The sequence below is a fragment of the Lissotriton vulgaris genome, unplaced genomic scaffold (assembly GCF_964263255.1).
Source record: "Lissotriton vulgaris unplaced genomic scaffold, aLisVul1.2 SCAFFOLD_2274, whole genome shotgun sequence".
In the NCBI taxonomy this organism is placed as follows: domain Eukaryota; kingdom Metazoa; phylum Chordata; class Amphibia; order Caudata; family Salamandridae; genus Lissotriton; species Lissotriton vulgaris.
The window spans coordinates 336,348-351,248 of NW_028249176.1; the positions used below are offsets into that span (position 1 = coordinate 336,348).

The following is a 14,901-nucleotide window of genomic DNA, read 5'->3' on the forward strand; positions in this document are numbered from 1 at the left end:
CCTTAGATCCTTAGGCCTAGTGCCAACCCAGCTAACCCGTCTCACATGGAGAACCCGGCCATCAAATGAACTGGGCAGAGGTCTGTTTTCCCTAAGCCAAAACATAGTTTTGTTTTTAAGTTCATTGTACGATTCGTGTTTACCCAATTTAAGCATGGGGACCCCAGTAAGTACATCTACAAAAGGCTGGCAGTCGGTGGGTAAATTAACATGGGGAATGATAGTTGTTCTCGTCTCTTCCACTATCTGCGATTTAGAAGGTGTAATTGAATTACCAGTCTTAGCCCCATTACCTCCCTTACTGTTGTTAGAACTCTTGCTTTGGGCAGGACGGCTATTGCCGGGACCTGTAGACCCTTTAGCCAAATTTGAGGTGGTATTACAGCTCGTTGGGACTTTAGGTTGAGCAGAAGCACCCACGTTATGTTATGTTATGTTATGTTATTTATTCTTTTGTATAGCGCAACGGTTACTCAAAAAGAGTGTCCCGGCGCTTTAAGTAAGGAGAACAGATTTCAGAATAACACAACACAGCTAAAAGAGGTTAAAAAATAAACAGAAAAAAAACGGAACTACAGGCAGACCTATTGGGAAAACAGCCAGGTTTTGAGACCTCTTCTAAAATCAAGGAGAGTAGACGCCCCCCGCAAACAAACCCTGCACTCACGTGATCCCCATGTGAACCCACTGTGGACGAGGTAGATGCATTCACCTCTGTGGCCCCGGGCGCCTCCCCTGATGTGATAATAGGAGCATTAACATCTATAGGTGTTGCCTGATGAAAAGAATTCCCCGCAAACCCATCCTCCCGAATTTAATTAAGGACTTGAGGGAGAAAAAGTTGTCAAGAGTGGCCTGCTCAAATCTGTCCAGCCGCTCCAAAAACCCCTTTACTCTCTCAAGAACCGGGAGAATCCGGGATTTCATTAATTGCTCAATCTTGGCAATGGAGGGAACCTCAAGTAAGGTACCTGCAGTAGGAGTAGATTGAAGATTAACATTCGTCTGCTCACATGAGTTACAAAACGACTGCCCTCCCGAAAACCCTTGGAGGCCTGACGGAATCTTTCGCGCCCCCATCCCCAGCCCCTTAGATTTCGCATACCCCCTGATGCAGTTTCTTCTCGACTTCTTAGGGGTTTAAGTTGGCTACCCTTGCGAGGACTTGTAGTACGTTTCCTTTTAGAGGGCGCTACTCCAGCTACTTTAACGGCTGCTACCACCGAGTGGGGAAGGGAACCCTCATGGGGAACAGGGATACACAAGGGAACAGAAGACACTGGGGGCTCAGCAGGCAACGATTCAGGCAAGGAGGCTGTGCGCCCGCACGGCTCTATAATAGAGAGCCTATCTATGCTAGCCCTTATGGCATTTACTCTTGGGCGGTCAGAACCAGGAGTGTCAGTATCTAAAGGCACGGCGATATGTACTGGGGAGGAAACTAATGCCAGGTGCCCTAGGGATGAACGTTTGTGGGCAAGAGGTGCGCGAAAAAGACGACGTTCAGTAATGGCAATCTCTTTCTCAAGGACCGAAAATGCACAAGTAATAAACTGGTCCATGGTGCCACTTACCCAGCCCCCCACCCCTCATGCTTTTACCGGAACGTGTTGTCATTGGCATAGGGAATCCCACTAGTAGATGAAACTGGCCAACTACTGGTCATACAAGTAACAGACAAACAATAGTGGTAAGAGTTCCAGAACCCAGTGGAGACCAAACCTTAGGGGGGTGGCCCAGCCCAGCCCCGGACGGCCACAGACTGCCCGCCCTTTGCCCAGCGCACTCCCGCGCGCTCCCACGCCGCGGGGGTCGTGATCAGTTAAGGAGAGCACACGGTGTCCAATGGGCGGGGCTGAGCGGCGAACGCGGACCAGGTGTTACAGGTCACGCAGGGACTCCTGAAGTTTGAGTCCCTGCGGCGTTCAATGCAGCCCGCTCAGTGCCCTTCTCACCCCGCAGCCCAACAGCAGCCCCACCGAAGACAGCACTTCCCTAGAGGCACGAAGCGGCACCCGCGCAGCGGGTGCGGCAAGGCTTGGGCTCAGTCCTCCTCAGTCCACCTCCAGAGTCACAAGCAGCTGGGCTCCTCCTCGAGCGGCACAAAGGTCGACTCCCATTCTATTTGCCATTGCAGTGGAACCTCTGGCGGCCAGATTACAGCAAAAACCACAGTTACAGCAGCACCTCTCCCACCGGAGACTGGTATTTACTCCCCGAAAATTCCTAGTGTCCATGTTTGCAGACAATGTCAACCTATATATCTGTAACCCAGCAACCAACCTTGCTCCTGTGGTTGGGGAAATGATCAGTTTTGAGGCTATGCAGGAATCGCTATTAACTGGTCCAAAATCTGTGATATTCCTGCGTACCTCAACTATGCAAGCTTTAGACATAAAATTAGCCCTGCACTGGATGAGGCACCAATTCAATATTTAGGAGCCTGGATTAGCTGCGATCTGAGTGAACTTTGGAGTGCTATCTATGGCAGGCTTCTGGAGTGGCTGGAGGATTGTGTGCAGTCATGGAGCCGATTGCCGTTGTCTTTGGTGGGAAGGATTGCACTTGCCAAAATGGTGTTACTCCCCATGTTCCTCTTCATATTCATAAACCTCCTGCTCCCTCTCAGTCTCCTTTCACCGCCATCTCCACTCCGACCTACTTACACTGGCATGGGTGGTTAGACACCCCCGGGTCAAGTGAGAAATCCTCACTCTCCCTTTGGAGCAGGGTAGCCTATGTGCACCGGACATGGACCTATATTTCTAATGCGCTCAGGCACCGTTTGCTCACTACTGGCTGAATCCTGCGCTGCGCAGCTCTCAAACATGATAATGGTGCAACCTGTCCTCTCAGTGCTGCTTTATACCTCCCCTCCGATGCGGCCCTAAACTGAGGTAAACTCAGCAGCCTGTACTATCTGGGCATGGGACAAACTGAGGCAGCGGGTGCACTTGGAACACATGTATGCCCCGACTGTGCCTCTTGCTGGACATCCATCCCTTCCTGGGTTGGCTGACCTGGTGGCCCGTGGTCATTTGAAACCGCTGAGACTTTACACGTTCGGGGATCTCAACCTGTTAGACCACTTTCATTCCCCTCAACATGTCCTGGGCAACCTGTCCTACACTCTTTTGGATGTGCTTACTTACCATCAGCTATGCGCTGCCGCTCATGATATGCACAGAACTTCTACAGCTCCACCAACATTTCAAGCCATAGAAATTATACTCACAAACCCCTCTCCTCATAAACTTATCACTCGCTTAACACAATAATTCAGGAGAAGGCCCTGATTTGTGTCCCTGCAGCCTACGCTGCGTGGTCTTCTGAGCTAGATACCCAGCGAGTGGCAGTGGCGATACTGCTGCGTCCAGACCACTGTCCTCTCTTCTAACTATAGGCTTCATTAAATACATTTCAAATATCTGCACAAAGTTTATTGTACACCAGTTCAGATGTGTAGGATGGTTCTGGTAGAGTGTGCGTTGTCTGTGCTGTTGCGCCCCTACCACTACCTTCAGGCACTTAGCTTAGTCCTGCGGTCTCTGTCTCCTGGGAGGTGGTTGTTACCACTATTGAGACGATTACCAAGTTAGTGATCGGATGGACACTGATGATCACTTTACTCGACTGTTTTAAAGATGTTCCACCATCCATCTGCAGACCCGCAGCTAATCTGATATTATTGGCTAAATGTAGGGTTGCTGTGTCCTGGGGTAGGCGTCCGACGCCCCACCAGAACCACTGGCTGTGAGATGCAGCATACTGTCATGAACAGTTGGGGTGTTGCTGGAATTTAATGCCTGTGAATTCTAAACCGAGACCTATGGAGTCCACTGGTGACATTTTTTGCAATGAGAGGTTGCTCACCCTCGCTATAGTGATGCTAGTCTTAATATATGTAAGCCTACACCAAGTTATACCACGTTCCAAACTGATAGTTACTTGTGCATGAAGATTGAATATTTATAGTTCAGTGATATTCTGTAGCCGTTAGGAGCATGTTGCAAAGTAAACTTAATTTTGCAGGCATTTATCACCATTGTTTACTAATAGTTACCTTTTGCTGATATCTTTACAGCTTTATACACCATGCATTTGTATCTTTTGACCTCCTATATAGTAGTTTGATGTTTTTTCCTGAATTTAACATTTTTAAATAGTCCCTGGGTTGTACTTGACTCTTTATTCAACTTTTATGGGAAGCATGTTTTTTCTTTGTTAGCCAGTCATTAAATATGGGCATTCCCTAAGAGAATCAGAGGACGTAGATCCATGGGTGGGGAATGGGACAGACAGGAATAGGGCCCTAGAGTTTCTTGGTTGAGAATCAACAGACTCCTAGACCTAAAATATCTGCCCTCTGCATTGGCATTATCTATTGTGTATTGCTTTTTCAATCAATCAGGATTTGTAGAGCGCGGCTGCTTAACCTGTGAGTGTCTTGAGGCGCTTTTTAGAATGTGGTCTATGAAAGTGCATATTGTAATAGCTTCCTTTGTTCTCCTCTCTAAGGTGTTGCCTGGCCAGATATGCATCGTCTAGCAGACAGAGTTCATCTGGAAGAACTGACCAAAATTGGCATTTTGAAAGGCAACGTGGATGATATGGTGAAAGTTCATCTGGGTGCAATATTTATGCCACATGGTCTGGGACATTTTCTTGGCATTGACGTGCATGATGTTGGAGGCTACCCAGAGGTTAGTATTCCAATACAATGTTCAATTAGGTTGGGAAATCGCTCTTTTGTAGGTCTGACTACACACAGCTTTACCTGTCTGGGAAGACCAGTTGTCACCAAAACCTCACCATAGAATGTAGTCACACAATACACAACAGTATGAAACCTACAGAGAAGGGTTTCGGGTCCCCACTTTTCAGCCATTATTTTGTTTGGCAGAGCCCCCTTTAGTTGGTGGATGCATGGAGTGACCATCTCATTTTGCTATCAACACACGGCATTTCACAGATGTATTAATTCTAAAAGTAATCTTCCAGTAATTACCCTTCTAGATGCAAAAAACTAGGAAAAAATGGTTTGCGCAACATATTCCCCTCTTGCATCCAAGCCACCCTTGACCCTGTCACTTTCAGGTTACATGTCCCTCGAGGTCAGTAGTCCATCGCAGCTGGTGCTTGGGAATGTGTGGCAGACCATCTACTGCCATGGGAGCACACTTCCTTCACCTGTAAGAGTCCAGCCCACTCCCTGTGGGCCGCTGGTAACAGCACGAGAAAGCGCCCCACCCCGAATTCTATGGCCTTCTCCTTGCTGCCGGTCCAAGCACCAGTGCAAGCTCCACCTCCTCTCTGCTTTAGAGGAGTAGAGGCAGTTCTGTGGCAGTGTCAAGTTGTATTGTTGGTGACTCTGTATGATACAACAATGCATATAAAATGTAAATGCTCTCCTTTCTAAAATAGCTGCTGTAGTTGCCAGCCCTTCTTCCCAGGCGTCCTTCTGTCGGGGATTCCTCCTGGCCCACCTCCTCTACCATAACTCTCCAAAAGCCAGCAACCCAGTGGAACTTATGGATGTTCGAGGTCGTCTCAGCTGACTTCTGCTCTTCCAAGCATAGGACAGTTGAACACACCATAGCAAGGCGATGGTACTCGATATGTGCACATGGGGAGCTCTTTATTTTTGTAAGGGGAGATGGGAAGTAATTTCTTTATGATGTATCATCCTACAGGGAAACATTTACAACGTATTTTAGGAGATTATCACACAACCAAGTGGGACCACATTCCGAGCTGGTTCTAAGTGCTGTGTGATCGTGCTTTCATTGAGGCCTTGTAAGGCACTTAATATAATTTGATACCTACCTAGAATCCATCCCACATGTAGGCCTGCAATATAAACTTCTAGGGAGATCGACACAATGCTACTTATTTAAAATTATTTACTGCTATACATTTCTCCAATACATTCATATCTCCTCACTGTGACTGGTACAGCGCTTGGCCCCAATGTAGAAAACCAGGCATTAGAAAAAATATGGCAAATGGATAAACTTGAACTTGATAAAACCAAGACTGAGAAGACAAGCAGCAGAAATATATTAAGACTTTGAATAATGTAATTCAAACATGCCGTATGTTAGATTTCGTACCTTGCAGAAAGTGTTTGTATCATCATCCTAATCAAATGCTTCTTATAAAGTACTTTAACCCACCAGAGGCCTCTGAGGTTACACATCAGAAATGCTCAATTAGAAAATATTAGAAAAGGATGGGTACATGAGTGTGTGCATGTATGCAAGTGTGCATAAAAACAATTGCAGGCAACGTCGGAAATCTTGTCCGTGTGTCAAGAGAGGCAGTGGCCACCGGGGTCAGCCTACCTTGCCTATAACCTGGTGGTGTTGCAAAGGCTGGTGCAATCTGGAATTTGGCCCCCTACCCACATAGTGTAGAGGTCAGGGGAATGCTAACTAAAACAACTTCTCTTGATCGCAATCAGAATCGGTTAACGTTTTGTGAAGGAGTGAGAATCACAAATTAGAATGTGTGCAGAAGTTTAATTCCCTGATCACTTAAATAAACCTAAATAAATTGGTTTAAGAATGTGTGCAAGGGAAATGTAACCTATGTTATTCTGAGTCTGTTTCTGTAACAATGCCTGTTGCAATTTTTTTTGAGACTGCTGAGCTTTACCACAATAACTTCTCCGTCAGAGTGCTGTGTTTGCCATCATAGCTGTAATGCCCTGATCCTAAATCTGCATGATGCAGTGTGCAAAGGTCAGGTTCAGCCAACTGGAGTTGCTGCTTGATAAAGGAAACAGGACGGACTTAAGCAACATTATGCACTTCATAAGTATTTTTTAAGTAAGTATTTTATAAAGCGCGCCCAAGTATCTTGGCGCCAGTGGAAACCTCTGAAACAGCTAGCCAGAAATTCTGGTTTACTTAGACGATGCAGCAAAGAGCCATGTCTTTAGCGATTTTCTAAAGAGAAGATGGCTGGATTGGGATCGTAGAGATAGGTAAAGGAAAGAGAGAAGACCCCACGTGTTCCAGGGAACAGGGCACTATGGACAATGAAAGTCAAGGGAATATCCCTGGAGGTACTACTGAACAACTATACTCACTTTACTGCCTTATAGTTTCATCTCATTCACCCAGCATACTAGATTAAGGTACTCATTCAATGTAGTTTCCACACTAAAATGTAACGTTTACAGTCTTTTATTTTCTTAAAACAGAGGAGTTTTCCTCTTCACATTTTTCATTTAATCTTAAAATTTCAGAAAAAAATCTTGAAAGCATTTACAACAAAACTCATTATACAATACATTAGGTAGCATTAGGACACAATATTCACAGTACTTCAAGTATAAACAATTTCAAAAGTAAAAACATATACAGTAATCTAGTCATCAAATATCATAACACAATACATTTTTTAAAGATAAACCCCATATACTCAGTAGCTCAGATGGTATTACTGTGGTTTAGCCAGATCCAATCGCCTTTTAACAATTACTATGAAACTCCAGTGCCCAAAATTCCTGTGTATCTGGGGTTTCCTAGGCTCCACTTGGATTCTATATATAGTAGTGCGTCGACGCGTTTCGGTGTTTAAAAGCCGTGGATTCGGGAACACCTTCTTCAGGACAGAAACAGTTCATATGGGGTCACCGTTTTCAGTTTCTCGTATCAGTCTGTATATATAGAAAGATAGGGATCAATATAGGCTTTTGGCTATGTTTCACCTTCACATTGTCCATGTTGATGGAAAATACCTTTCAACATTAATTAAAAATAACCATATCTTCATTCACTTTCTACCTTGCATTTCACATTAGATGCACATGGATTTTACCCTGTGGTTGTCTTGGGTTGTTGTCCCAAACTGAGAAGCGGATATATATGCGTCAGCACAACACTTCTGTGGTGGTCTAGAGGGGGTAAAAGATGGCATATGATTTATCAAACTATGTTGTATTCTATTATCATTTGCCTATTGTTTGTGAACAGTATATTACCTTCCAGGTGCTCTGCTTGCGGGACTATTATTTTCTTTTAACTCCGTATTTCCCCCTCGGTCTTGGGAAATGTTTTTCTGTATGCTCCTATTGTCTGATAGGGAGTTCTGTTGCAAAAATACAATAAGGGCGTTGTTATTCTATCTGATAGATCGATATTCGTGTCCAATTATTAAGTAGTTTTCTATTTTTCCCCTTACCTTGTTATATTTTAAATTCCTTTATTGCTGAGGGGTAGTGTGCGCTGTTTTCCTGTTGAATCATTCAGACTGACTTCAGTACTGGATATGTTCTATAAGTGAATCAATATCGGCAATTTAGATACATGCCTGCCCGAGTGTCTCTTTCTATAAATAGCGCTAGGGAGCGTACATGTTATATGATTTGTATGGCCTCTCTGTTGGGTTTAGGTTTAAACAGCCCATTGATGGTCTGTATGCTGAGTGGCTGCTTACCTAATTTGACTCTCGTTTCTTCCCTCCTACCCTGCGCCGCCTCTGGACCGCTGGGGTGTCTTTCTTTGGAATACTAATTATACCCTCTACTGAGATTTGCATAGGGTTAAATAACGTGGCACTCGTTACTGTTGCTTTAAGTCTAACCCTGTTTTTATTGTAAATGCTTTCAGGAATTTTTTCTGAAATTTTAAGATTAAATGTAAAGTGTGAAGGGGAAAACTCCTCTGTTTTAAGAAAATAAAAGACTGTAAACGTTTACATTTTAGTGTGGAAACTACATTGAATGAGTACCTTAATCAAGTATGCTGGGTGAATGAGATGAAACTATAAGGCAGTAAAGTGAGTATAGCTGTTCAGTAGTACCTCCAGGGATATTCCCTTGACTTTCATCTTAGAGATAGGGGCAGCGAGTTCCAAAGTTTGCCAGCCACATAGGAAAATCTCCTGACCCCCCCACAAACCCCACCCTGTAGTATTTTTTATTTTTGGTATGACCACCAGTTTGGCAGTGGCAGATCTAAGATCTCTACGCAGGGAATACCAAGTAAACAGATTTTGAAGATATAAAGGTCCCAAGCAATGCAAGGCTTTATGGGCCAAATAGAGCGCTTTGAATTTCACTCTGTCCATAGCTGGCAGCCAGTGTAAATCGTGAATCTTTTTGGAGACATAACTGAATTTAGACAGCCTCGGAAGTAGCCGCCTGCTGAGTTGCGAAGAGATTATAATTGCGACTGAAGCCTTTTATTTATCCCCAAATACATGGCATTACAGTAATCTATCCTTGACGGGATCAGTGCTACCACCACCAGTTTTTGCAATTCCCTCAGAATAAATGGGAAGATCTTTTTTAGTGTCTTGATTAAATAAAAACGACACCATGGTGTGATTCAGTTTATCTGGCTTGAGAAATATAATTGCTCATCAAAAAGGACTCCTAAGTTTTTTGCCTTCTGAACTGGGGAAGGTAATGGTCCCAGAATAACAAGCCACCAAGTGTTGTTCCAAGGCGGAGGATTCTTTCTAAACAGGATGACCTCAGTTTTTTCTGCGTTCAGCTTCAAACAATTTCTTTGCATCCAGGTTGCAACCTGAGTCAGACAGCTGTTAAAATTACTTGCTGCTGTGCCACCATTGTTCGTGATTAATACAATAATTTGTGTACCATCGGCATAGGAGATGGCAGACAGGCCAAAGGATTGAATCAATTGTACCAAGGCAGAGATGTAAATATTAAAAGGTGTGGGGGACAAAGAAAACCCCTGTGGCTCTCCACAAGGCAGAGAGAAAGCAGTGGATTTAAACCCCCTCAACTCAACGATTTGTTCTCTGCCTGCTAAAAAAAGAACTCAGCAGGGCCAAGGCAGGACCTCTTATACCGAACCCCTCAAGCCGGTTGATTAGGACCCCATGGTTCACCAGGTCAAACGCACCTTAGAGGTCTTGGCTGCCCTTCCTCCTTCATCCACAAGCCTGTGATCTCTTCAGTGGCAACCACTAGAGCTGATTCTGTGCTGCGCTTTGGCCTAAAGCCATATTGGGAAGGGTTCAGTATTTTAGTAGAGTCAAGATATATCTTAAGTTCCTTGCTTAAGGCCTTTTCCAAGATTTTCACAGGGAAAGGTAGACAAGATATTGGGCGGTAGGTCTAATGTTGTTCTTTTAAGAATAGGAAAACCAATGCCTTCTGAACAGGCCAACGTATAATATTCTTACCTTAGGAATGTGTTCAGTAAGATTGTCAGATTAGTTGCAGTCATATCAGGAACAAGATGTTAAACGAAAGGCGGACATGGATTCAAAGGGGAGCCTGATTTAGTGGCCTCGATTAGTCTAATAACTTTATCCACCACCAAGGGCGTAAAGTGGAGGAGTCCTACTTACCCTTAATTCTGATGATACACGCAAGGGCACAATTAAGGGGGTCTGTCCTACACTGGAACCCTGATATTCTGCAAATTCTTTATAAACACAGTTTACTTTATTTTGGAAAAAGTCGACCAGATCATTGCAGAAGGAGTGATTTGGGATAAAGGTGTTGCCTTGATCACAGCTAGAAAGTTTGGTCACTGTTTTAAACAGTTCGATTGAGGAATCTGCTGCCCTAATTTCGTCAGGAAAGTATTGTTTTTTTTACTAGGGTGATGAGATCTTTATACTCCTTGCTTAAAATGGTGAATTTCGTTTTTTCATCTGGGTCGTATTCTTTCCTCCAAGTACGTTTGCCCGCTCTGCACTTTTGTTTAATTTTCCTCAACTCAGGGGTATACCAATGGGCTGAGGGGCATTTCTTGAACTTTTTACATTTATCTTCGAAGTTAGTTATGAGTGAAGAGTCAATCCAACCCGTGAAGTTGGTGGTCACTGAACCAATGTCAGCGTCTAGTCTGTTACTCACCTCCTTGAGGGACACCTACACTACTAGGTTGAGGTCTTTTAGCTGTGATAGTTATATTAAACATGACTGCTTAAAGGTCTGTCTAAATCAAAGGGAGAACCTTGTCGAATTTCATCCCAAAATTATTGGTAAAAATACCGGCCAAGATATGACTGACATTATGAGGAGGTACACTCGGTTTCCTTATTGGCAACCAGTTCTAAATGAAAATTCTAATCCCCCAGTACAGTGAAGTTCTGAAATCCCATGCACAATTCTAAAATAGCCTGTAGCTTTGTCTCAAACACATTCCTGGGGCAGGGAAGGGGGGGGGGGGAGTTAAAAGCCCATCGAAAGCTATTTTATTGTCGAATTTGAAAGAACAGTAAGGCTTCACCATCGTCCAGAGATATCATAGTGAAAGAAGCCTTACCTAAGTTTCTGCAAAGGATTGTGGCCCCTCATCCCCATTTACCCACTCTATCTAATCTGTGAAGCTTATAGCTCTCTGGAATTGCTACATTTAGGTCCGGTTCCGAGGTTTCATCTAACCATGTCTCCATAATGAAAGCTAGGTCGAGGCCCTAGTTCTGCATAGTCTAAAAACTCCAATTTATGCTTAGTCAAGGACCTAGTGTTCAGTAATACACAGGAAATAGTCCTCTCTACAACCTTATTGTTATGCAGGGGATGACGGAGGCTGTGTATTTAATTGCTTACACCACAGGCTATATGCTGCATAAAGGTAAATTTACAAACTGGACATTTGTATGATTTGGCTAACTGATTTTCATCAAACCGGACACAGGGAGTGTGCTTACCTGTATAGCTCAATGCTAACAGTCCTGTCTTTGATTACTTTAGAGGCTTAAAACGGTCAGGGGTTCTGGCCCAAGGCGCAGTCCGGCCATAGACCAGCTGGCCTTTGGCGGTACATCTTGATAATGTTTCCAAATTACGCAGTTTTACCTGGCACTGGCTTGCAAATGGAAGAACACCATATTTGAAAAGCGAGGAACCGTATTGTTGAAAAGTGAATTTGTATTTTTCAGAAAAGTCCTTTTATTCCAGACACATAATTAATATTGCTCACACTGAATGGTGGAAATTCTCCACTATTCTTTTCAACCAAATTGTAGTACATCATATGTGGTTGAGTGCTGGGACTAAATGCATTTGTAATGAAATGTAAATGTACTATAATGTACTCCGGGCACAGTGAGTGATCCAGCTCCAATGCCATACGGGCAGAACCTTGTTGTTGCTGCTCTTACTTTCAGAGAAGAAGTTAAGAGTATGCTTAAAGTGTATCTTGATTACAGCCCAGAGGTACCAACATATATACATCACCACTAACTAGACAATTAGGAGAAGTCATAAAATAATGGAGACCCAGGACATATTATTTTTACAGTACGTCCTAACATTCTCAATCAACCGATTAACCAGTATCAGCAAAAGAGCTTTTCATATCTAAAGATGATTAAAAAAAAGATAGAGACCTGAGGGGCACAGCAACCAATTGGTGTCTGTCGGTGAATCTACCTAACCACCCATATTTATCATCATCGAAGCCTAAGCTGAAGAACTGCAAATAGAGGAGAACATGTAGTATATAATCCTCACTAATCCCCTAGTGTTGCTATACGTGCCCTAGATACTGGCTTCTACTATTTTCCCTGCCTATCCAGAGAGTAGTGATGTTGCAGTCTTACACTAGGAGTCTGCGCTCATCCCTTTTTGTGTGAGGTGAAATAAAAAAAGTCCTTTAATACTGAGAAATGTATCTCATATCTGGTAAAGAAAATAACAGACAGAACCACCTGTTAGATTGTTTTGTCTGTTCTTCATTCAATTTTGAAAATAGTTTTTACTGCTCCACCAAAGAATTTCGACACGTTTCACCTTGTATATTTCACAGATTCATTCAGGACAAATGGGACTATTGTTCCAGTCCCACTCCTCTCCTCTACCTTATATTGTTTTCACCCTCATGGATTTAATAATATCTTCAATGGACTCCTTCTATTTCATTTTGTTTATTATTGCCGGTATGCCAAAAATACTTTTCAGTTGACATGTGCTAAGATGCCTGTGTCTGGGCTCATGAATATGTATGATAAAGGTCAAAGCTATGGGTAACCTGGCTATTGTCATCTGATGACGAGGAGGACCGAGGAGGAGAGTGGCACTTAGAAGACATGGCTGCATTTATGCTACTTGTACCATGGTGAACCATTAGAGCACCAGTTCAGGACTACAGTTAAAGGCCCTGCGCTGCCACACTGAGGAAAAACATAGGCACTCCAATGTCAACACCAGAGTACTATCAAGGAATCTGAAGATGCTGACATGCAGACCATGTCACATTAAAGATGTTGACACGTCTTATCCATGTATTTATGCATGTTACATGGGTTGTGGTAAGACACAAGACCATTGTCCATCATGGTTACAGCTGTGGAATAACCCACAACCTGAGGTTAGCCATCGTGGGAACAAGAGTATGGACACACAGCCACAAAGATCATTGACAAGGCTATGAAAAGGGCCAAGAACAATCATAGGGGTGCACTGCTGGAAGAAAAATTACCAAATAAAGATGAAACTAAAAGACCAATATGTGTCACTACTTACTCCACAATATCCAATGAGGTGTCCAGAATTATAAACAAACACTGGAGGATACTGAATTGTGGTAGTCTCAATCTCGAGAAACCGATGCATGCACATCGCCGAGGTAGGAACCTTAAAGACCTACTGGTTCACACCAGACCCAAACCTAATACCACAGCGAGGCAGACCACAATTGGGATACAGGGACATTTTCCCTGTGGAAATTGCAGCAGTTGTCATCTCACGCAGAAAAGCAAACCCTTGGCATTCAGAAATGGTACGACTTGGGAGCAACGACAATTCACAAATTGCAATACCAGAAATGTTGTGTACATGATCACATGCCTGTGTGGTTTGGAATATGTGGGCATGACCACAAGGCCTGTGAGAACGAGAATGGGTGAACATAAAAGCAACGTTCGTTGCAAGAAGTCCACAACTAAAATGGCGACTCACTACTTGGAGAAACAACACTGTGTGAACGATCTAAAATGGACTGTAATAGAACACATGCCATCAGAAACTGGTCTTTTTCAAAAAGAACAACGATGGGTGTTCCGCCTGGGCACACACACCCAGGGCCTTAACGATGATGTCCCTTGGGGTCAACTGTCCAGATAACCACAATGCCCCTTGCAGTAATTAAGCTGTTCATCCTACAAATATGCCCCCATATTTCATTGGCTTATTGCAAATGCCGCTACCAACATGATCTAATTGCCCCCTTAGTTCTTTGGCTTATTGCAAATGTCGCTACAAACATGAACTTATGGGCGGCTCACACATCGTGACTTTGTACATCATAATGATCTCTCTGAAACATTGCTGCCAAATTAGCGTTGCTATAGCAATCCCAATACGTATGCGTGTTAGAACACACACAGATAACCACAATGCCCCCTGCAGTAATTAAGCTTTTCATCCCAAAAAATGCCTCCATATTTCTTTGACTTATTGCAAATGCCGCTACCAACATGATGTAATTGCCCCCTTAGTTCTTTGACTTATTGCAAATATCGCTACCAACGTGAGCTTGTGGGCGGCTCACACATCGTGACTCTGTGCATCATAACGATCTCTCTGAAACATTGCTGCCAAATTAGCGTGGCTATAGTAATCCCAATACGTATGTGTTTTAGAACACACTTCTCCGCATACGGCCCCAGGCGCAGACGCTTCCCAAACGCGTAACGCGCATGCGCCTTCTGATAGTCAACACGCTGACAGTCTTCTTGCTACACGCATGCGCACATCATAGAACATTCGCGCATACGCGCCTCTAGCCACCATCACCGCACCCAGGCTAAATGTTTACGCTCACCGGACATACCATGTATGGTGTGTATACGAACCGGTAATTGGACGGATTTTCCTTCTATGGGCATCAGGCACATCCGACAATTAACCTATGATTGTAAAACCAATTAGGAAATCGGAGCATAAATATCGCAAGGTGCACA

The 14,901-nt window shown here is 43.8% G+C and overlaps 1 protein-coding gene across 1 annotated transcript in view; it reads left to right on the forward strand.

The window, feature by feature from the left end:
• Nucleotides 1-14,901, forward strand: part of PEPD (peptidase D) — a 270,142-nt gene that overhangs the window by 219,233 nt on the left and 36,008 nt on the right. Inside the window, exon 13 of the mRNA XM_086950268.1 lies at nt 4,519-4,703. Coding sequence (XP_086806394.1) covers nt 4,519-4,703 — 185 coding nt within the window. The remainder of the gene's footprint in view (nt 1-4,518; nt 4,704-14,901) is intronic.